Source organism: Suillus subalutaceus, assembly GCF_016647625.1.
Source record: "Suillus subalutaceus strain FC151 chromosome Unknown DFJ58scaffold_29, whole genome shotgun sequence".
Classification (NCBI taxonomy): Eukaryota; Fungi; Basidiomycota; class Agaricomycetes; order Boletales; family Suillaceae; genus Suillus; species Suillus subalutaceus.
This window is the reverse complement of record NW_024540278.1, coordinates 208,372-231,172: the sequence shown is the minus strand read 5'-3', so window position 1 is coordinate 231,172 and position 22,801 is coordinate 208,372. Positions and strand designations below refer to the sequence as shown.

The 22,801-nt window shown below is 50.2% G+C and overlaps 7 protein-coding genes across 7 annotated transcripts; 6 read left to right on the top strand and 1 right to left on the bottom strand.

Annotated features, from left to right (window-relative positions):
• Nucleotides 1-2,773: 2,773 nt before the first annotated feature.
• DFJ58DRAFT_872310 (uncharacterized protein) lies at nt 2,774-4,140 on the top strand (the record flags this gene model as incomplete). Its single annotated transcript, XM_041394350.1, has 3 exons — nt 2,774-2,816; nt 2,936-3,051; nt 3,154-4,140. 3 exons carry the CDS (start codon nt 2,774-2,776, stop codon nt 3,757-3,759), a joined length of 765 nt encoding a protein of 254 aa, XP_041246089.1. The 3' UTR covers nt 3,760-4,140.
• A 19-nt stretch (nt 4,141-4,159) lies between these two features.
• Nucleotides 4,160-5,991, bottom strand: DFJ58DRAFT_777380 (PIG-U-domain-containing protein). The gene is made up of 10 exons (XM_041389554.1): nt 5,828-5,991; nt 5,707-5,771; nt 5,614-5,646; nt 5,475-5,572; nt 5,322-5,422; nt 5,007-5,268; nt 4,856-4,955; nt 4,762-4,805; nt 4,575-4,699; nt 4,160-4,510 (listed from the first exon to the last, which is right to left on the bottom strand). Exons 1-10 carry the CDS (start codon nt 5,961-5,963, stop codon nt 4,239-4,241), a joined length of 1,236 nt encoding a protein of 411 aa, XP_041246088.1. The 5' UTR covers nt 5,964-5,991; the 3' UTR covers nt 4,160-4,238.
• A 341-nt stretch (nt 5,992-6,332) lies between these two features.
• On the top strand, nt 6,333-7,669 carry DFJ58DRAFT_725739 (uncharacterized protein; the record flags this gene model as incomplete). Its single annotated transcript, XM_041385284.1, has 6 exons — nt 6,333-6,549; nt 6,597-6,656; nt 6,703-6,762; nt 6,816-6,893; nt 6,953-7,012; nt 7,071-7,669. The coding sequence occupies 6 exons, from the start codon at nt 6,333-6,335 to the stop codon at nt 7,667-7,669; spliced, it is 1,074 nt and encodes a 357-aa protein (XP_041246087.1).
• Nucleotides 7,670-9,965: 2,296 nt separating this feature from the next.
• Nucleotides 9,966-10,997, top strand: DFJ58DRAFT_250963 (uncharacterized protein). The gene is made up of 3 exons (XM_041379469.1): nt 9,966-10,135; nt 10,194-10,247; nt 10,301-10,997. The coding sequence occupies exons 1-3, from the start codon at nt 10,090-10,092 to the stop codon at nt 10,876-10,878; spliced, it is 678 nt and encodes a 225-aa protein (XP_041246086.1). The 5' UTR covers nt 9,966-10,089; the 3' UTR covers nt 10,879-10,997.
• An 834-nt stretch (nt 10,998-11,831) lies between these two features.
• On the top strand, nt 11,832-13,140 carry DFJ58DRAFT_839699 (uncharacterized protein; the record flags this gene model as incomplete). Its single annotated transcript, XM_041392550.1, has 8 exons — nt 11,832-11,929; nt 12,113-12,289; nt 12,483-12,570; nt 12,606-12,682; nt 12,713-12,769; nt 12,823-12,840; nt 12,883-13,065; nt 13,119-13,140. The coding sequence occupies 8 exons, from the start codon at nt 11,832-11,834 to the stop codon at nt 13,138-13,140; spliced, it is 720 nt and encodes a 239-aa protein (XP_041246085.1).
• Nucleotides 13,141-13,629: 489 nt separating this feature from the next.
• DFJ58DRAFT_744223 (uncharacterized protein) lies at nt 13,630-15,070 on the top strand (the record flags this gene model as incomplete). Its single annotated transcript, XM_041387303.1, has 7 exons — nt 13,630-13,984; nt 14,037-14,084; nt 14,135-14,191; nt 14,247-14,330; nt 14,385-14,438; nt 14,492-14,504; nt 14,569-15,070. The coding sequence occupies exons 1-7, from the start codon at nt 13,819-13,821 to the stop codon at nt 15,068-15,070; spliced, it is 924 nt and encodes a 307-aa protein (XP_041246084.1). The 5' UTR covers nt 13,630-13,818.
• Nucleotides 15,071-19,700: 4,630 nt separating this feature from the next.
• DFJ58DRAFT_777349 (uncharacterized protein) lies at nt 19,701-21,410 on the top strand. Its single transcript, XM_041389553.1, has 4 exons — nt 19,701-20,162; nt 20,563-20,639; nt 20,692-20,800; nt 20,847-21,410. The coding sequence occupies exons 1-4, from the start codon at nt 19,942-19,944 to the stop codon at nt 21,301-21,303; spliced, it is 864 nt and encodes a 287-aa protein (XP_041246083.1). The 5' UTR covers nt 19,701-19,941; the 3' UTR covers nt 21,304-21,410.
• Nucleotides 21,411-22,801: the final 1,391 nt, after the last annotated feature.

The window sequence follows — 22,801 nt, the reverse complement described above, 5'->3', positions numbered from 1 at the left end:
TTAGCGTTCCTTGTTCGGCCACCAGAGCCACTGTCATCTGTCATCTGTATGCTGTGGCTTCGAGGAGATCACACTTCAGATTTAGAATCTTGGCTGGGGACTGTGGACGGACATGCCTGGCTGCACACCCAGGCAGGAAGGTTCTGGCTGCAGACCATGGCAGGACGATCCTGGTTGCAGACACAGGGGGGGAGGGACTGGCTGCAGACACAGGGAGGACGAGACTGGCTGCAGACCCAGACGGGGCGATTCTGGCTGCAGACACGGGGAGGACGAGACTGGCTACAGGCTCGGGGAGGAGACTGGCTGCAGACACGAGGAGGACGAGAGTGGCTGCAGACACGAGGAGGACGAGACTGGCTGCAGACCCGCGCAGGACGAGACTGGCTGCAGACCCTCGCAGGACGAGAGTGGCTGCCGATCCGGGGAGGACAAGACTGGCTGCCGCAGATCCGGGAAATACAGGAGTGGGTAGAAGAGGAGGAGAGGCCGTGGCAGATCCAGGAAGGGAAAGATTGGCTGCAGACCCAGGGAGGACGAAACTGGCTGCAGACCCAGGGAGGGCGAAACTGGTTGCAGACCCAGGGAGCACGACACTGGTTGAAGACCGAGGAAGGGGAAGACTGGCTGCAGAGTCAGGGAGGACGACACTGGCTGCAGATCGAGGCAGGACGACACTGGCTGCAGACCGAGGCAGGACGAGACTGGTTGCAGACCCAGGCAGGGGAAGACTGGCTGCAGATAGAGGGAGGACAAGGCTGGCTGCAGACCTGGGGGGGACGAGACTGGCTGCAGACCTGGGGAGGGGAAGACTGGTTGCAGACCGAAGCAGGACGAGACTGGCTGCAGACCCAGACAGGGGAAGACTGGCTGCAGACCGAGGGAGGGCGAGACTGGCTACAGACCCGGAGAGGACAAGACTGGCTGCAGACCCAGGCAGGACGAGACTGGCTGCAGACCGAGAAAGCACGAGACTGGCTGCAGACCCAGGTAGGACGAGACTGGCTGCAGACCCAGGTAGGACGAGACTGGCTGCAGACCCAGGAAGGACGAGACTGGCTGCAGGCCCAGGAAGGACGATTCTGGCTGCCGACCCAGGCAGGACGAGACTGGCTGCAGACCGATGGTGGACGAGACTGGCTGCAGATCCAGGCAGGACGAGACTGGCTGCAGACCCAGGCAGGGGAAGACTGGCTGCAGACCGAGGGAGGACGAGATTGGCTGCAGACCCAGGCAGGACGAGACTGGCTGCAGACTCCGTGTGGGCGATTCTGGCTGCAGACCCAGGCAGGGGAAGACTGGCTGCAGACTTGGGGAGGACGAGACTGGCTGCAGACCGAGGGGGGACGAGACTGGCTGCAGACCCAGGCAGGACGAAACTGGCTGCAGACCCAGGCAGGGGAAGACTGGCTGCAGACCGAGGGAGGGCGAGACTGGCTGCAGACCCAGGCAGGACGATTCTGGCTGCAGACCCAGGCAGGACTCTCCTGGCTGCAGACCGAGGGAGGGGAAGACTGGCTGCATACCAAGGGAGGGCGAGACTGGCTGCAGACCCAGGCAGGAGGAAACTGGCTGCAGACCCAGGAAGGGCGAGACTGGCTGCAGACCAAGGGAGGACGATTCTGGCTGCAGACCCAGGAAGGGCGTGACTGGCTGCAGACCCAGGGAGGACGACACTGGCTGCATACCCAGGGAGGACGACACTGGCTGCAGACCCAGGAAGCACGAGACTGGCTGGAGACTCAGGGAGGACGGCACTGGCTGCAGATCCAAGGAGCACAAGACTGGCTGCAGACCGAGGGAGGACGAGACTGGCTGCAGACCCAGGGAGGACGAGACTGGCTACAGATCCAAGGAGCACAAGACTGGCTGCAGACCGAGGGAGGACGATTCTGGCTGCAGACCGAGGGAGGACGAGACTGGCTCCAGACTCCGTGTGGGCGATTCTGGCTGCAGACTCCCCATGGTCAAGTGTGGCAGTCCACTCCCGCGGCCTCCGTCTGGGCGACAATGGAAGAATTCTCGAGGACATCGGAAGCAATCAACGAGTATATCATTATCAGTGATGTGCCTTTACTGCCAGCTTTTCAAGTCATCCAGCAATTCAAGACCTTGCCAGATTTCTTGATGTTTCCGGTTTTCCTGGCATTAAGACATCACTCTCATTCCACCTCTATATTACCAGAAAATCTTCTACCAGACAGGGAGATAGTTCATGCTATGAATACCTTTGAGAGGTTAGCAAACGAAGCACAGGAACGAAGTCGATCAGCTTCTGACGCTCTCAAGTATGCCTGTCACAATTGGAGCGTACATCTTTCGCGTGCTCCCAATCCATGGGATGACACGCTCAATCATATATTCCAGGCTTTTTGGAATGATCATATTATCCCCTGGCTGGAAATGGAGTGGTGTTTGAAAGGTCTGCGGTCTTGCCTTGCCATCTTATCTGAAGGGCAGGAAATTGTGAAGGTGTGTATTTCAACGATTCAAGGTAGCCGCAGCTGATGTCGCCTTATATTTAGTCCATGACGTGACGTCTTGGAATTCTCTCTTATCTTCAGTTCAGACTCTTGAGCCGTTGACGCGCAGCTTGGCACTGGCACTTGGGTCCCTAATACTCCATTGCAGTGGTTACAAACCACAGGCAGGCGAGATTAGCATCAGCGCCAGCAAGTAACGTAGTGTCCTGTGGTACGACAGACAGCGTGATGCACTTCACTCCGTGTTATTAAAAATGTTGTCTCAAGTACCGCCGAACGTTAGACCTAATATGTCGACACGAACTTCGAGTTGTCTCGAGCTCTTGAGCAGTGGTACGTTCAAAAAGCCTGTTCGCACTATCACAGAGGTCACTTACATCAGCAAACTCCCTATGAAATTATGCTGGATTGTGTCGTTAAATTGTGATCGCGCTGTGATCGTCATCATGCAGGCAGTCACATTCGCGACATGCGAAATTACTCTAATCTCATGCTATCACCGTTGAAAAGTCTTTGGAGGCCGGACTCTACAACATTAGAGCACTGCCACGTCAAGAGCCGACTGAAAGTACGGACAATGAGATATATCTTAATATTTCGCCCACGTATCCACAATCTCACTCAGCGAACCAATATGAAGCAACGAATGAATGCATATGATACGAGATAGCTAATAACTAAAGTCGAAATAGTCCCACTTAAATTCTATAACATCAAAGTTGTTCAATTTTGGCGAGGCGAGAAAGAGCACCTATGGCCATATCCCCTTCACTGGGCGATCTGCGTCGAAATCAGTCCTGACATTGGAAACACCTATCAGCTTGTAGGTAACCAAACGAACTACCCCATCGATATCAGACTCAACCTGCGTCTCCAAAACTCGGACGACTGGCGTGGAAGTTATTCCGTAGGAAGCGTGAGCTCGACGGAGCTCGACGAAATGGAGACAACCCTCCGAAGAGTTGACATCATACACGATCTTCTCTGCTGGAACAGCCAAGATTGGGTAGACGACACTCTCAGATATCTCAAGTGCTGGGGTTTTTCTGACATCATCGAAGAACCGGAATTGGCGAATCTACAAGATAGAATGTGTTGGCTGCTGGAGTCTTGGCCCGGGATTCAGAACGCGGTGGAATTTGTCGGTGACTCGATCGGAAGATCTGGCGTGCGTCCTATCGAACCAACGTTGTGCGGAAATGCACCGATACTTCTGGAAGTCGCAAGTCGAGTTGGAACGGATTCAACGGTTGTGGCGTCCGACTCCGCCAGCTGAAAGACGTTGAAAGAATTTGGGGTAGAGACAATTTCGTACTGTGCATTTGTAATTTTGTATCATTTATCATCAGTGATTCAGCGTCACGTCCCCAATATTAAGTGTGGAAGTCACTAGCGAAACCTTTGAGTCATCAACGTTTCAACGTCACCAGGTTGCATGGAGCTGAAATCGTACTGTGTATTGTGCACGTGCTGTCCAGATGCCTTGCCCGTGAAGTCGAGGAGGTACATCCCGTTCACACGAACGATACCGATCACCTGCCACCGCCTGGTTCAAGTTTGCGAGATCGCTTGCAAGTATTTTGGCTTCCCTGCCACAATAGTCGTGGTTGGTGATGTACACAAAAGGAAAAAGTTGTTTGGCCTAGGAGAATGACCCAAACACTCGGTGACTGCCAATCTGGGTATACATACTTTTGTATTTGGTCCAAAATATACACGCAAAACGGCAACCAGCCTCGAGTAATTATTCACTCCTCACTGTTGTACCACCTCCCACACCTTCCCCTTGCCCTTCTCACCATCTACCTTTTCATCAGCCCATACTTTCGCATCCCCAACAGCAATCCGCATCCCCGCCCAACATGCATCCACAAGCCCTGCACCATTCGCCATACCCATGACAAGACTCGCAGCATAGTAAAAATTCGCGTTCCCACGGCCCTCGCTCACCCAGAGCACATGTTGAAGTGGGAGGAGGAGCGCAGCATGTAGGTGGAGCAGTGTGGTAATAATGGGGTGTCGGAGGTCTGGAAGAGTGTGAGTGAAGTGAGTGCGAGATGGGATAGGGTTGTCGGAGGGAAGGGGACTTACAACCATGTACTTCAGGAAAGATGGATATCATGCTTAGAAACAAGCCTGGATCTGCGAGAGTTAAGTACGCTTTGAACGTCCCCAGGACGCCTACGAGGAGGAACGCGGCATAGAGGGGATCGTGTCTACAGGTGGGGCATGTCAGAACCAATAAAAACTAGCACGTATATTATCAGGAATCCCTTACTGAAATTTTATGCAGATAGGTAATATGTATATAACAAGGTGAACCTAACTATGCAGTCAGATGGCATGCGTGCACGAAGAAAATGAGAACGCACGGAAAAGACCATCAGGAAGAATGGTCTAAAATGGTCGAACATCTCGGTGAAGAAGTACCACCAAAGACCGGGGTTGGGCGTGAGGTCTGGTAGCGTGAGGCTGGGATGCTGTGTTTATGGAGCATTTGTCGGGAATTGGAAGTCGACTTACCTTGCGCCCCATGACGCCCTGACCCAATTCCAGCTTCCGCCAGCAATAGTGCATGCTGCGCCTACAAGGACGAGCCAGTATAGTGTGAACTCACCAAAGAGGAACGGTATACGCTTGAGGCTACCATGGAAAGGACGCGGGGAAGCGAGGTGAGATACAGGAGAGGAGAGGAGGACCATGAGAATTGGGAGAAGTAAAAGGATAGAGGAGGGGGTGAGGTGAACTGCGAATGCGATAGCGAGGAGAGCAGAAGATACTTTGCCTGGAATTGTGAAATGCGTATGAGTCAACTTGGACAGAGACGTTAGGACGTACCTTCAGATGCAAACATGAGAGCAAGGAGGGTGAGGGCATTTTCGAATGTGGATGTCGATAGCGCAAGTGATGGGAGGAGGAGGTAGGGATTCAGCAAGTAGCTGTGTGATGCGTTAGGTGCGTACTGGAAATATGCTGACGGACTCAACGTACACGCTTACGATGAGGTTTTCTACATCGGACCTTGTGCCCTTTTGAGATGATAAACCCTGGCGTGCGCGCCAATATGCGGAGAAGCGCCCAAGCCCCCACTGCATCAGATACAGCCCATATAATTGGGAAGTGGAGGTACTATAGTTGAAAATAAGGAGAGTAGGAGAGGCGACTATGGCACAGATGGTCAGTTCATGACATCCATGACATTTGGTTCTCTGGAGTGGCATACATGGTGAAAAGCTCCTCCAATATATGGGTCGATATTATTATCGAGGAGCCAGAGACCTTCGTTCACTAGTATTGACATGTATTAGCAATGGTCACTTGGCTAGCAGTGCTTTGCCACATACAGCGAAGGTAGGAGGTCAATGGAGAGCTAAGCTGATGGTCATGTTTGAGGAGATTTTGACCTGGAAGAGGTAGAACTGCGAGCAGAAGGCGAAGACATACCAGCACTGAAAACGCTGGTGGTGCCAGTGTGTTCATCACGTTTTGGTGACTTGCAGGAGAGTTTTGACACCATTACCGAGTATATAAGGAAGGTATCAACTTCTGCAGACTGGGTGGCAGTGTGGCTGCTGGCAGTGCTCACTTGGCCAGTAGGACCTACATTCGCTGGGTTGTGCAAGCAGACATTTATATTGTTATAACTGATGGAGGTAATTTCTTTCACAGCAAGTGCCGCCAACTCGATTCCACCTGGTTCGATTGGACGTTGAGTCCAATTTTTGCACTCAAAAAGTAAAGCGGGCAAGGCTTTGCCATCCTATTATCCGATCGTATATAATCCCATCTTCATCACGATGCGGCCTCCTACAGCATCCCAAGTTATCGTACACCAACACCACGTCTCCCATGTGTTATTTAACTCGTCCTTCATGGAATACCCCCGGTCCCAACGCCTCGCCTCCAGCTTGGCACGATGCTCGCTATGACGGGTGGCCCAGCCCTCCAATACAGCTTCCCCATGTCGCTTCGCCGTCGTTCAACAAGCCTGCTGAACGGCATGTCACATTTGCAACCGACACCCCGTCAAACCGTCGTCCCCGTGACGGTAACGTCACTCATGCCCGTAAGCAACTATTCATGCATGTGGCTCTCTGTCTCAACCGTCCTCAGAACCTCACTCGGTTCATCTTCAACATGACACTCACCCACGTGCAAATTCTGGGGTGCAAGGTATTTCCCCTCTCCTTTGTTATACCCCAGCTCATTTGTTCTGTAGATATAATATGGCCAGTCAAATACCGACACCACAACGTTTCTAAGTCGTGCATGTGGAACAGTAGGTCCCTGTCGTCGAATCCGTCTATCATACAATCTGATTTGATGATAAAGGTGGCACTTACCAGAATCAAAGCACTTTTGAGTTGCCCACCGCAGCTCAACACAACAAAGAGAACGCAGCGATTAGACGTAAGCGTCCCCATTCATTAGTTGCAACTGCCAAGGTGTTCGATTACGCACTTTCCTAGATGACCCTGTACGACGAACAAAGGATTCAATGCCACTAATCAACAAGGACACACAAATCGGTGCGGCTCAGACCTAGCTTGTAACTATGATTGCATTGATCTTGATGCCTCCCGCCAGCTTACCCCCTCGCAGCACCATGCGTGCCACTGGTATATGATCTGCGATACCCACCCAACTCTTTCCGTCTTCCACCATCATCTCCGTATGATGGACGGGGATCTGAGTTCCTTCGAGTGCCACTCACACCAGCACGGCACGACCAAATACGGCTGATCAGCCAAGACTTTCCCTGGGCATTCAACATTGGCCCCGCGCCCGGTGCTACAGAACAGGTTGTGACGTGTCTTGATGTCCTCACTGCGCTACACGCTGCATTGCAGCGTCCACTCTCAGACACAGAGTGGGGAGCCGCTGCAGAGGATAAACATGCGAGCCTTATCAGAGCGCGCGATCGTCGGCTAAATATGAAACCTGCTTTGCGCAGGAGTTCCAGTACCGGGGCATGCACTACTGCCAGGCCTAGAGTGCGATTTGCATCTGATGTGGATACGCAACCTGCGCGACGAGAGTCTTCGATACTCCGTGTGGACTGGCTCGGGTCTCGTGTTATGTTTGGGGGGCTCGTGAAGGATGAGACGTTTGCGAGGAGGAGACTCATTCCGGGTGCGAGAGAGCCACCCGAGACGTGGGTGGTGAGGTTCCAGAACCTATCATAATAATAATGTTTGGACGAAATGTACATACCTTTTATGTATCGGTTATCGAGAATTTGGGACATGAAATTGGTGCATGCGCGTCACAGGGGTTATTTTTCTTCATATGGCAAGTTTCCGACAACATCCGAAGGCCGAGGCTGATTTTGAGTCTACTACGCCCACAGCTTCAAAACTTCACTCACTGTACCAGTACAGAAGAAGAGCTTCGCTACATCCACGACGATCGTAGGATTATAGCACCGTCACAGGTCCAGGTCGACCCTCCAGTAGGTCTGTCTAACCTTTAAAGTTTACTAACTCCGAGTCAAATCAGATACCAGCTACTTGACCTAGTTCTGAACGCCCCAAGTACTAGCCCAACGCACCAGAGTAGTACCACTTCGTCTTGAATCTGTACCTCCTTCCATCACTCGAACTGCTCTGTTTTCTCTCACTGAACCAGGAACAGTTCATAGTATTGGGAGTAGTGGCGTCGAAGGGTCTAAAATTAGGAGAGAAGGAGAAACGGCTATGAGTAAGATGTGCAGCACATGGCATATCAGACACGTACGTGATGAAAAGCTCGTCTTACGTCTATGTAGATCATTTTTTTTTGTCAAGATTGTGGAACGAATCAAAAGTGGAGATGGGCGGTGCGCACGCGACACCGCGTAGGTACTACAGTGGTCAGTGCATCATGATGTTTCAGGATGCTCTTGGAAATGGTGGCAGAAGATACCATGAGTGAGAGTTCCGCCTCACCCTGCCTCGCCAGCGCTACTGGGACGTCGTGGGACGTACGCCAATTGCCGGTTTTACTGCTTGACTAAAATAACTTGCTTCCACAGGATCTCGAGAATCGAGACGTGTGCTACGAGTGCCTACTACTAGGGCCTGCCGCTTTAGCTCGAGACCTTGATTTTCTCTCTCCCACAGAGCAAAGACGACTGTTTTAGCAAGCGCATACTTGGGCTTCTGGAGCTTGCATGGCACGAAGGGCCTTGAAGGTGTGCGGTCAGAAAGTTTAGGTACCTGCGACGACGACGGTATTCTGCCATTCTGCCATCCACACTATCCACGCAGATATGAGAAAGGAGCCTCTAGGCAACTTCCAGGGGTGTGCAGTTGAGAAGTTTCTGCGGGCGTTAGGTTTGATGCCGGCAATCAGCTAGCTCCGTTTCTGACCGTTTCTCGGGATCCATGTGGCGGTCATGGACTTTCCAAAGAAAGAAGACGACCCCCAGGGTGGGCACCTCTTTCTAGGAAGCCGACCCCTTGCAATGAGCCATTTCCCGCAGTTCTGTTGTGTCACACAGCTAGTCCGGAAGGGTCTCTAGTCATCTTATCAAAACTTCATCGGTGCTTGGCTGAGGAAGTAAGGAAAGTCAAAACCAAAGCAACGGTAGGTACACGGTACACCTATTGTAGCACTCGCCGGGTCTAATGCAGGCAAGTTTTTTGTGCAGATTTATGTTGTCGGTACTGACGTGGGTCATAGATCTTGCAGTACAATATGCAGGTCAACTTGATCGCACCCCAGTCTAATTGGGCAACACGTCCATTTTTACACTCAAATATTAAGACAGGCAACGCTCTGCCATATGTGATTTTTTGGTGTGCCGTAATTCGGAAGACATACTAGGCGTCCACTGTCACACTTGTCATGTCAGCATCCCACATCCAAAACAGGTGACAGGCCTTACCGCACTCTGCCATATGCAATCTTTTGGTGTGCCGTAATTTGGAATTTATACTGCTGCCCTTATCATGTCATCATCCTACACCCCTCACTGCGGTGCACTTTAAATTGAAATAGCGCCTGCCGGCGGTGATGTACCGAAGATAGCTTTCGTTAAGCAATGCAGGACATCCCAACGTATATAATCCTTCCTCACCACAATGCCTTGAGCATCCCAATTCTCCACACACCATCACCTCCCCATGTTTCCTACAGCTCGTCCCCCTGCGCAGTGCCAGTATATTTCCCCTAGGCCCACCATTTCGCCTGCACCCTTGCACAATGCTCGCTACGCAGGATGGGTCCGCCCTCCAATACCACTTCCCCGTGTTGCTTTTGCTATTGATACCCCCTCGCGCCATCATCATAAGGTTGCCACTACCAATAGCCGTAGTTGCCATTCTAAATCTGTTCAGACTCCATGCTCACTCGTTATTAGAGCCTCATCCCTATGCAAGTCACCCCCGCACAAAATTTTGGGCGCAAGGTGATTTCCTTTTCTATGGTTCTATTTTCATTGAAGCTTAATTCGCTTTGTTAGCATCTGCTGATATAACGGGTCACATTGACTCTCAACGCCCCAACGTCTCTCGTCCATGGCCATGGATCGGTGAGTTCTCTGTGCCCATCTATTCAGATCATTATACGACTTAATTTGGATAAAGGTGGCGCCTATGCTCCGTCTCTCCAAGGCGCTTCTGAGATGCGCACCAAAGCTCAACATGATACAGAGAACGCATGGCTCACATGTACGCGTCTACCTTCGTTTTATTAACTTGCAAGATGTTCAATTGTGCGTTTTCCTAGATGGCCATTCCACACGACGAACGATGCCATCAAACATCAACGGCACCCAAAAGGGTACGGCATAGACGCACTTATGGTTGTGGATTGATTCTTATACCTCCCACCAGCCCACCCCCATCCGTTTCTCGCGCCACCATCCGTACCATTGATATACGACCTGCGCTATCCACCCACCTCTCTCCGTTTTCCATCATCATCTCCATTTGCGGGCTGCGGATACGAATTCCTCCGCGTCCCACTTACGCCAGAGCGGCCTAGGCTGATACGAATTACGAGCCCGCATTTTCCCTGGGCGTTTGACATCAGCCCAAGCGCCGGAGAAGCGGTTGTGACGTGTCTTGACGTTCTCTTTACTATGCACGCCGAATTGCAGCGCCCGCTTACAGACATGGAGTGGGGCACTGCTGGAGACGATAAACGTGCGAGTCTTATCAGAGCACGTGACCGTCGTCTATGGATACAACTTGCGTTGCACGGGAACTCAAATCCTGCGGCTCGCGATAGACCCACAGTGAGCTTTGAGAGGCCTGTGCAGCAAGAGCCGCTGCTACTCCGTGTCGACTGGCTTGGATCCAGCGTTGCATTCATGGGGCTTGTCAAGGATGAGGCTTTTGAAAGGAGGAGATTCGTTCCAGGTGGTGGGGATCACCCTGAGACGTGGATGGTGAAGTTCCAGAAATTATGACTGAAGATTTGGAGAAATGTACAAAAATCTTACTATTGGTTATCTTTATTTTGTGAATGTTACGAAGTATGTAGCACTGCTTATATTGAAACCAGGTATTGAAGTCGTGCAAGTCAACAGCTGCTGATGACGGGAGTAAGAAGGATCTTGTTGCGGACACCATGCAATGATAATGTAATGATAGCAATGCTGAACACGTGAATGACTCGCCAATTGCAAGGCCATCATATCATAGTCCAACAGGGTGCGAGTTGTCTCTGCCCACGATAATGATCATGCATGTCATCATTCCTTGATCCTCCCACGTCCTCTCGTGGTTTGTACTCAGGTTTTGCCATCTCAATTGATCAATGGAAGATTAGCACGGCGCCAATTCCCTTCGCCTCGGTTTCCCCTGCCGAAGCCGGATCATGCCTTGATGTATATGATAAGTCGCAGGAACTATACAGCACTTCATCATTCAAGAGGCGCAGGCCTGGTAAGCGACGCGTTGCTTCTGCAGTTCGAACTGCCGCCGTTCTCGTGACGATAACACCGCTCACCATTACCATAAGCAGTTCAATGGGGAGTATCATAACAGGGGCCAATGTTCTTTATATGGCAATAGAAGTTGGGAACTCACATTGAATGATGATGGTCTGGACCTCGACTCAAGCAAGCGAGCTTACCAATGCGTTGAAGTTCGTCCCGAACCAGTTGCTACTAGTCTAGGTAACTTGACACCGGCTCTTCAATTCTGCAGGGACCTGCGCACGTTGTAGAAGCACAGCGTAGGTCAATTGTCTGTCTAACCTGATTTCACCATCACTGACAACCACCATCGAACTTGTTCAATTCCTGATGCAAGCACATGCCCTACGTACCATAAATAATACTGGCCTATAGCTACCCTCTGAAACCAAACGCATATCTCCCCATCACTCCGTGATTAGACCTCGTCCTTTTGTGAGGTCATGAACGCTGCGGTAGGTGCTCTGACCGCCACCGGATATAGGCTGACGTCTCAGTCTGTATTGCAAAGAGTGGACTTGGACACGGAGATAAGTGCACGGTGCGCGGACAGCAAATTACTAAGCGCACACTGACCTTAAGGAGCGGAGTGCAGGTGGAGCTCGCACACATGGGAGTCAGACGAATTGCTTCCGAGTCCGCGGAATCAAACGTTTCGTCCTTACATATTAGTGTATTGATATGCATTGCATCCGCGTCACAGGGGTTATTGTTCTTCATATAGGTTTCCGACAATAACCGAGGCCGAAATATCCGAGATTTTGCATTGCGGTTCGCTTTGGGTTCGCTCGCAACTTCAGAACGTCACTCACCGTGCTGAGGAAGAGCTTTGCGAGGACCCGCGTACATCCGTGATGGTCGTAGGCAGCACCGTCACAGGTCCGGGTCAACACTCAATTAGGTCTGTCTAACCTTTCAAGTTTACTAACTCGAAATCAAATACCAGCTACTTTACCAACCAAGATCCGATTCCGAACGCCGCAAGTACTAGCCCAACGCACCAGAGCAGTGCAGCTACATCTTGGATCTATACCTCCTCCTTCCATCAATCCTTGTTTACTTTCTCGCACTGAACCAAAAATAGCTCGTACTAGTATTGGGAGTATAGGCATTGGAAAGTTGAAAATTGGGAGAGGAGGAACGACCGCGAGGAAGATATGCAGCAAATGGCATATCAAACACGTACGTGATGAAAAGTTTGTCTCACGTTTATGTAGATCAATGTCGAAATTGTTGGACGAATCGGAAGTGGAGATGGGCAGTGTGCACGCGATATGGCGGAGGTAACACGGCGGTCAGTGGATCATGATGCATGATGTTTCAGGATGCTCGAAGATGCCATAGTAAGAGTTTCAGCCTCAGCCTCGCTTCATCGTGGGATGTACGCCAATCGCCGTTTGTTCTGCTTGACTAAATGAACTTGCTTTTCCTCAGGATCTCCAGACTTGAGATGTGTGTACTACGAGCTCTTATTACTAGTGCCTGCTGCCTTAGCTTGCATCAAGATGGCACGACCTTCACGAAGGGCCTTGAAGGTGTATGGTCTGGAAGTTTAGGTACCTGCGATGACGACGACGGTGCGGCATGTATTCCGTCATCCACGCTATCTACGCAGATATGGCAGAAGAGGAGCGTCAAGCAACCAGCTCAGGGGCGTGCAGTATGGTGCCGCCGGCTGTCAGTCAGCTCCGTTTCTAACCGTTCTTCCGGCTCCCAAATGTTGGCTCCAGGCTTGCCAAAGAGGGAAGCTGACCTTCTGCTGTATCGCACACAGCTATGCATAGTCCGGAAGGGTCTCGTGTCATCTTATCAAAACTTCATAGGTACTAGGCGCTCGATGAGTAAGGTATTTTTTACATGCTAAGACAGCTTTGCCATGTGATTGTGCCGTACTGATTTGGAACCATGCTAAGCTCGTACTCTCTGAGTGCTACAGACACTGAGTCACATACCTTGAACACACGAGCAGCGGTACTACCGTGACTACCAGTGGTGGTGGTTTACTGTGACTGCGGCGGACGGACATAGGAGGTGTAAGCACACAAGTAGCCGAGCCCCTTGCTTGGGTCACTCAGAATATCTGTTAAAACTTCCCGAAACCTCCGCAATACACATGTTCAAAAATACCGCAGTCATATAAGCATGAGTAATTACCAAGATCAGCCAAGACTAGTAACTGATCGCGCAACCAGTGCATAGCGCTTCTTCGAAGCATGACACGGAGTTTCAACTGTTCCTTAACCGTAACCGATGCAAACCGTGCGCGTGCGCGCCGCAGTGCTCTTCGCATAATGCCATGATCATATTAAGCACTTGTTATTTACAAGTGCCAAATATATTTCTCGCCGAGTAATATGTCCCAACGTATATAATCCTCCCTCACTACAATGCCTTGAGCACCAAGTCTCCATACACCATCACCTTCTCTCCATGTTTTCTACAGCTCCTCTCCCCTGGTATGTTGCCCCTAAGCCCACCATCTCCCGTCCACCCTTGCACAATGCTCGCTATGAGGGATGGGTCCGTCCCCCAATACAACTTCCCCGTGTTGATACCCCCTCGCGCCATCCCTATGAGGTTGCCACCACCAATAGCCGTACAAGTTGCAATTCTAAATCTATTCGGACTCCAAGCTCACTGGTCACTAGAACCTCATCGCTACGCAACTCACCCCCGCATGATTTCGGGGGCGCAAGGTGATTTCCTTTTGTATGGTTCTACTTTCAAGTTTAATCTACTTCGTTAGCCCATGATATAATGGGTCACGCTCAACGCCGCAACATCCCTTCATGGCAATGGATCGGTGAGTTCTCTGTCGCCATCTATTCAGATCGCTATACAACTTAATTCGGATAAAGGTGGCGCCTATACTCCCTCTCTCCAAGGCGCTTCTGAGATGCGCACCAGAGCTCAACATGATACGGAGAACACATGCCTCATATGTACGTGTCTACCTTTGTTTTGCTAGCAAGATGTTCAACTGTACATTTTTCTAGATGACCATTCCACACGACAAACGATGCCATTAAACATCAACGACACCAAAAAGGGTACGGCTTAGACGCACTTATGGTTGTGGATTGATTCTTATACCTCCTACCAGCCCACCCCCATCCGTTTCTCGCGCCACCATCCGTACCATTGATATACGACCTGCGCTATCCACCCACCTCTCTCTAGTTTTCCATCATCATCTCCATTTGCGGGCTGCGGATACGAATTCCTCCGCGTCCCACTTACGCCAGAGAGGCCTAGGCAGATACGGCTCACCAGCCCAGACTTCCCCTGGGCGTTTGACATCGGCCCAAGTGCAGGAGAAGAGGTTGTAACGTGTCTTGACGTCCTCTCTACTCTGCACGCCGAATTGCAGCGCCCGCTTACAGACATGGAGTGGGGCACTGCTGGAGACGAGAAACGTGCAAGTCTTATCAGAGCGCGCGATCGTCGTCTATGGATACAACTTGCGCTACAAGGGAGTTCGGGCTCTGCGGCACGCACTAGACCCACAGTGAGCTTTGAGAGGCCTGTGCAGCGAGAACCGCTGCTACTCCGTGTAGACTGGCTTGGATCCAGCGTTGCATTCATGGGGCTTGTCAAGGATGAGGCTTTTGCGAGAAAAAGATTCGTTCCAGGTGGTGGGGAGCGCCCTGAGACGTGGGTGGTGAAGTTCCAGAAATTATGACCTTGAATTTGGTTTAGAGAAAATGTACATATACTATATTACTATTGCTTATCTCTATTGAGATTTTGTGAGCATTGCGAAGAATGTAATGATAAGAATATTCTGAACACGTGAATGACTCACCAATAAACTGTCGTATCGTAGCGGTATGCAAGATATTAAACGCTAGCTCATCGACACTGACTAGTCGATCAGCTGAGTGCGAGTTCAATGTCTCAGCCCAACATCTATCCTCTCACGCCCAATTTGGGGCTTGTAAATTAACCGTCATCATGTTCTTGATTGGAAGATCCGTCAAGCACTTATTAACATATCAGAGAGGTAGTAAGACTGGTTACGAGTCTATGGGAGATCTCGATCAGCACGGCACCGACTACCTCCCTATTGTCTGTTCACCCTGGATCACCCGTACGTAGGCAGTTCAGTCGGGTGAGTAACAGGGGATCAATCTCTTTATATGGTAATATTTGAAGGTGAGAACCCAGCCTGATTGGCCCAGTTCGAACAAGCGTTGACAACTCACCGCATTCACCACAGCTGGCAACTGCTGGACAACTTGACACCGGCTCTTCAAGCTTCAGTTTTCAGGGGCCTGCGCACCTCCAATTTGGTTACAGAAGCACGACATAGGTCAACTGTCTATCTAACCATTACTGGCAGCAACCATCGAACTTTGTTCGCTTCCTGATGCAAATATACGTCCAACGCACCACAGTGAATACGGCTACTTTCTCAATCAGAATGGATACCTTCCCATCACTCTTTGATCGAACCTCGTCCATTTGTGAGGGCTGATGCTGCGGTAGGTGCTCCGCCGGATATAGGCTAATCATGACCCTACTGCCACCAGATCAGAATGAAAGCCCACTGACACATGTGGGCCTATGTCACATTAGCGAGTCTACTGAAAAGCTCGTTTCACGATCCGGATCATGATATTATTGTCTAGGAAGCTGCGGCGGGGGTACTTGTGTGTGAGAACGTAGAAGTGGTGCTTATGTCAAATTGCTTGTAGACGTGCTTTCCTAGGGTCCCGTGTTCGCTCTTTTGCTTTCCATCACGGTATGTTGTTGGGTACCCGCTGACATCGCACGGTCTAGACTCCATAATTCCCAAGTAAGGAAGTTCAGAGCCAGCTTGATGGTGTGGTACATAGTACTAACCAATGAACGTCTCACAGATCCACAACCTCGTACATTCTTAACCCAATCGGACTCTTTTTGCACTTAAGTGTTCAGACATCCAACACTTTTTCCTAGTCCTGGCAGAGTGTCTCAGGGTTTTCATACGGAGAAGTCCGATCCAGAATCGCGGCCATTAGATGCAAATTTTCCTGCGGACAGACTTACTTTGATGTGCCATGACACGTACTACTACTAGTATAACCCCCTCCTCATATGTCTTCGCCCTGATATCTGTCTCCCTTGGGCGTTCCAAGCCCTCTACATTCATAATTTCATCTACATCACATCCCTTATGTTTTCTCATCCCCACTGGCAATGTCATTAGCCTACCTTTGATCACATGCATCCTGCCTTGTGCAATGTTCGCTACAAAGGGTGCCCAATTCTTTTTTCACCTCCGTCGAACGTGTTGCTTTTGCAATTAATGTTTCAACAAAATCTCTGCATGAGGCTAACGCTGTCCATACTCGTGAGCTCTAATTCTTGTTATACAGCTCTTTGCTCAACTGTCACTAGAACCCTGTCCCGTTCATCCCTAATGCGAAGCTCGCCCTCGCCCAATTTTTTGGGCACAACGTAGTCATTTTTTCTTTGGCTATGCATTCAAAGACTCAAATTTAACATGTTGTTCTGCAGATGTAACGACTCTCGTCGACTCTCAAAACCGCAGTGTCCATAATTCGTGGGCATGGAACGGTAGGTTATCTGTCATTGCATCTGATCATTATGCAATCTGACATGGTCGATGTAGGAGGCCCTTGTGCGCCATCTCTTCAGGGCACTTCTGAGATGCGCGCCGCAGCTCACCATCATACAGACAGTACGCGGCTCATATGTAAGCGTCTTGGTTTTACTAACCTGCAAGATGTTCAAATATTTGTCTAGACGACCATTCCATGCTTCGAACCACGCCACTAAATGTCAACGAGACCAAAATGGGTATGCCTCACACACAACTCATGACCCCGAATGTTCCTCATACCTCTCGCTAGCCTATCCCCACTCATTTCTCGCGACGCCATGCGTGCCAATAATATGCGACCTGCGCTTTCAGCCTACATATCTCGGGTTTCCTTTGTTGTCTTCATATGCAGGCTGCGGGTACGAACGTCCCACTTACGTCAGAACAGCCTAAACAGACACGGCTTATCAGCCCAGACTTTCCCTGGGTGTTTGACATCGGCCCGGACTTTTTTATTTTATTTTATTAATCCTACTTGTTGTCTGCTGAGGGCAACACCCGATGTAGACAGTACATGCTATGTCAACCCGAATTTCATTGCCGGCGAAGAGGGTGTGACGTGTCTTGACGTTCTTGCTACCCTGTACGCTGCATTGCAGTGCCCATTCACGGATACAGAGTGAGGCACCGCTGGACACAGTGGACCTGCAAGTCTGATCAGAGCATGCGACCATCGCGTGAGGGTACAACCTGCATTGCAGGAAATTCTACAGCATGCACCACGCCAACGGTGATCTGTACCTGGCACTGATGCACCAAACCATAGGCCCGTGCAGCGAGAGCTCCTTTTGCTCCGCGTTCAATTGGCTTGGATCTCGTGTTGTGATCGTAGGGCTTATTAAGGATGAGTCATGTGCGAGGAGCAGACTCAATCCGGGTGATGGGGAGCCACTTGGGACTTGGGTGATGACATCGATGAAGTCCCAGAGAATACGGCTTTGAATGTCCCGTCCAAGTCGGACCGACTGTACAAAAATTCTATTAGTTATTAACTGGATCATAGATGATCGCTTTGGTGTAGCTTTTACTCTTATATGGCAAGATCTACGCGACGGTCAGCCTATGACATATGCATATGATCTTTGAAAAGTCCCGGGCCACCGCATGTGGCCCCTTAGATCGCTCAAAAGCCTCGTGTCATCAAATGCGGTCAAACAGATCGCTCCAAAGTTCCGGGCCGTCGACAAGCCAAAGCCAACGTGGAGGTAAGTAGGATGGTCATGTTTTCAGGAGACGTCAACCAATATTGACCTAGTACTCGTTGTAGAACAACGCTGATACACCAACCTAGAGACTTAAATACCCGCCAGATGCACACTGGCAGCGCTGGAGTGGGGTACCCCTCCGGGGGTGGTTCAGGCGGATGTTTGCCAGTCAGCAGGAGTAGACCGCAGGTAGCGTTCACCATCAGGTAGAGGCCACACCAATTTCCGTCTGCCAGAAGCCAGGTCACGCCAGTCTAGCGCTGCAGTTGCGTTTGCTGCGCAGTGTTGACTGGTGCCTGAGTAAATAATTTCACAGGGATGACTGTGACAAGCCCGAGAATGCGACAGACTGTATCGCTTCCTCAGTTTTAAATATCATCTTACCCCGGACCGGTTGGTACAATTGAAATGAACGACATACTGGTATGACATCTTCAGTGGCCCGGGGAAGTTCCACATGGAAGTCCAAAGCACCAATATTGACAATGGTTTGTCAGGCCTAGTAGGGCTCGACGGGCGTATTCTGAGTCACGATAGCATATTGAGGCCTATTATGGCATGAATTTTACACTTCCGTTAGCGCTTTGTGTCTTCCAAGTTATTACGGCGCAGGAGTGGCGTAGGATCCTGATGGTGTGGTCGTAATGCGTGTAGGGCTGTATAGGATAGCATAGAATCCTGTAAAATCTAGATCCGTTTTTACTATTCTATTTGTGTAAGCCAAGTCGATGTAACGCTATATTCACTGTTGATTGGCTGCGCATGTGCAGGTTCACGAAAACGACATCGCACTTGTCCGATGATCCTATAAATGGATTGAAGTGGTCGCCGTGGAAGCCAACTCTTGAAGCACTATTTGGGAGTCGGATATGGATATGTATGTGTTCAAGCGGGCGATCCGCCGGTAAGGATCAAATATCTTCTGTGAGGTGTCCACATGCTCAGAGCATTTGATACGAAGGATCGGTGTGAATACCCCAAAAATACTATGCGAGGAACACAGTAGATATTACGATTTTTGTGATGATGGTTAAGTTTTGAGCAACTCCCGCGGCCAGTGGATCAACATCACCGATGGGATCAGTTAACAGGGCTTTTCTTTCTAATAATATCAATAACGATAAACCTTGTATGGTCCGCGCTGTCACATGTCACGGTTTGAGTCTTGTAGGTGGGAACTTGAAGGAGCGTGACGTTGGCTCATACCAATAGCACTGCGGTCAAGTTGATCGCACTTCGGTCTCGACCATCTGGTTACGGATATCACCTTCATATTTTGACTCGGGTGTGCAGACAGGCCTAGGGCATGTCCTTTGGTATCAAAAGCTCAAGGATTGTGCATGAAAATCAGGAACATAAAAACCTTGCATCGGGGCGTCGACTCTCGAGTGTCGGACTGTCTCGGAGCCTCGGAGGTTAGTATGAATACCGAGTCTGCAATAATTAGCAATTCAGCAAGTCGCCACTGGATCTGGTCGCGACTGTACTCAAGTACTCACCAGTCAATTAACCACATTAAGATAAGATATCGTATCACCGCATCCTGAAATCCCTGACAGCCTCAGGGCCGCTGATGCGGTGCTTCTTGGTGCCCAATCAGCATATAGTACGGACAAGAGTTGCTGATCCGGGATGCAAAGCTTCAAGGTGTATGCAACCGCAACATATATATATGTGCCCTCTTCACAATACTTTAAGCTTCACGTGCAAGCTTCACTGTACTTTGTTGTCGTCTCCCTCATGTTCTCTACAGCTCGTCCTCCTTGGCATTACCAGTGCCAGGTTACCTATAATCCTACCATCTTGCCTCCAGCTTTGCGCAATGCTCGTTATGAAGGGTGGCCCCACCCTCCAATACAGCTGCCCCATGTTGCTTCACCTTCATCAACTGCACGACACATTACTGTGGCAAACGATACCCCCTCGCATCGTCCACAGGCTAATGCCGCCCATACCCGTACGTGAGCTGTGATCCTTGTTCTACGGCTCCCTGCTCAGCTGTTTTTAGAACCTTATCATGGTCACCCCCCATATAAGACTTGCTCTCACCTAAATTTTTGGGCGCAATGTAGTTACCATTTCCTTAGCCATGCCATGAATTCAAGCTTAATTTGTTCGGTTAGCATCCACGAATGTAACGGGTCTTGTCAACCTTCAACCTCGCAACATCCCCAATTTCCGGACATGGAATGGTGGGTTCTTTGTCGTTAAATCTAGTCACCATATGACCTGACCCGTCTGATAAAGGTGACGCTCGCGCCCCATTTATCCAAGGTACTGTTGATACGCATACCACGACTCGACATGATACAGAGAATACGCGGCTCATATGTACGTGTCTTGATTTTACTAATTTCCAAGGTGTTCAAAGAATATCTTCCTAGATGACTACTCCGTGCCACGAACAATGTCATCAAACGTTTACAAAACCCAAAATGGTATGCCTCAGACACGACTTATGACCCGATCGTTCCTCATACCTCTCGCTAGGCTACCCCCACCCATTTCTCGCCACGCCATCCGCGCCAGTAGTGTACGACCTGCGCTTCCCGCCTACATCTCTCGCTTTTCCATCGATGTCTCCGTATGCAGGCTGCGGGTACGAGCTGCTATTCGTCCCACTTACCCCGGAACGGCCTAAACAGATACGGCTCAGTCAGCCCAAACTTTCCTTGGACATTTGACGTCGGTTCTGATCCTGGCAGTGCCGGAGAAGAGGGTGTGACGTGTCTTAACGTTCTCATTACGTTGCACGCTGAATTGCAGTGTCCACTCACGGATACAGAGTGGGGCACTGCTGGACATGATAGACGTGCGAGTCTTATCAGAGCACGTGATCGTCGCTCAATGATACAACCTGCATTGCAGGGGAGCTCGAATTCTGCAGCACGCACCAGGCCAACGGTGAGATCTGTACCCGGCGCATCAGCGCTAAATAATAGGCCCGCGCAGCGAGAGAGGATACTGCTCCGCGTCGATTGGCTTGGATCTCGTGTTGTGTTCGTGGGGCTCATCAAAGATGAAGCATTTGCAAGGAGCAGACTCATTCCGGGTGGTGGGGAGCCACCTGAGACTTGGGTGGTGAAGTTCAAGAGGTTATGATTTTGATCATGAATATCCGGAGAAAATGTACAAATAGCTTACTGACGAACTTTTGTATTGATATCTGTATAAAGTTTTGTCCAATATTAACTCGCACCGTCGCGTCATGTGTTGTGTTGTCGGTGTTTGCCGAGAGAAATGTTGATGTCGTACTAGTAGGCCTCCTAATGACACAGAAGAACAAGAAAGTGCTTCTGCGCGAGATTCGTGCACTGTTTACCTCTCATTCACACGTCCGTCCACGCGAAAGAACATCTCGGCCATCGAGTCGGCTGCCACTGTGCCAGTGGAGCTTCTACAAGTATTCCTGATCATCGTTGACGACGTGCCAAACTGACCCAGCATCTTCTCATTTGGAGATGCTACCATTTCGGTCGACGTTGCAAGCCCTTCCCTACTCTTGTTGAACCAGGGTGTACCACCTATGGCGAGTCCTTGCGCATTAATTGCCAGTGGTCTGGTCGCGCATCCAGGTCGTGTCCGAGTTCGACTATCGAGGCCATTTCTTTCATATATCCTCAAGTGCCGGCTTGTTCCCTCTGGCAGTCACCCCCTCAAGGCCTCACCCTTCGCATTGCTCAGAAACGTAGGGATCGCTCAGAGTTGGATCATTCAATGGCAGATTGTCGACTTCTTGATATCCTTATTTCTGAGAGGTGGTGTTGGTAAATGGTGGTTAGGTTACCCATGTACTATCACTGGTTTCATAACTCTGACACGCTGCAGTTGAGAAGTGTTGCTGAACAGCCTTCCACAAATCTAAAGCACCGAGTCTTTCTCGCCTACGCATCAACGCTTGCTATTTCTATGAACACGTCCAAATCAGTGCGCATATTTCTTGTACAAAAATCTACATCTACGCCATCTCCACCTCTAGGTCGAAATTCCCTGCAAGACATGCTTCGTTTTAATGGTTCTTCCTTGTCTGGAGACCCTCGTGGTGGATGTCATCTGTGCTGTTTTCGGATGTGATTTGGGGACGTATGCTTGCCTTGAATCGATAACCCTCCACATTTCATCGGTTCTTGACTGTCGGCAAGTGTTCATTGGAACGTTCAGTTGACTTCATCTTCCCATGCTGCGGAAATTAACTTTGGCAGGACCACCAAACAAGCTGGAAGCCGATTGTCTTTTAGCAGCGTTGAAAGTTGCATCCCGGCGGTAACCATCCAGACGAACGCACTGCTGAGCAAATTTGATGCTAATGATATCGAGTCGTTACTCTTAGTCGTGGAGGAGGTTACTGTCTGTGGGTAAATGCTCTGCCATCTCGCTCACTTGCACCAAGTGGCAAGCTGAAATTATCCGGATTCCACAATGACCAGCAACCAACCCAGTCCTTGATGCCCAGACAACTGATTCTATGTGTTTGCGGAGTTCTGCTATCTGAGTATGCACTGGTGATGAAGCAGTGACCGAGAAGCGTGAAGCCCAGATGACTATAATTCATTGGTGCTCAGATGCGTTTTCATCCATCTGGGCCACGGAGAAGGAAAAT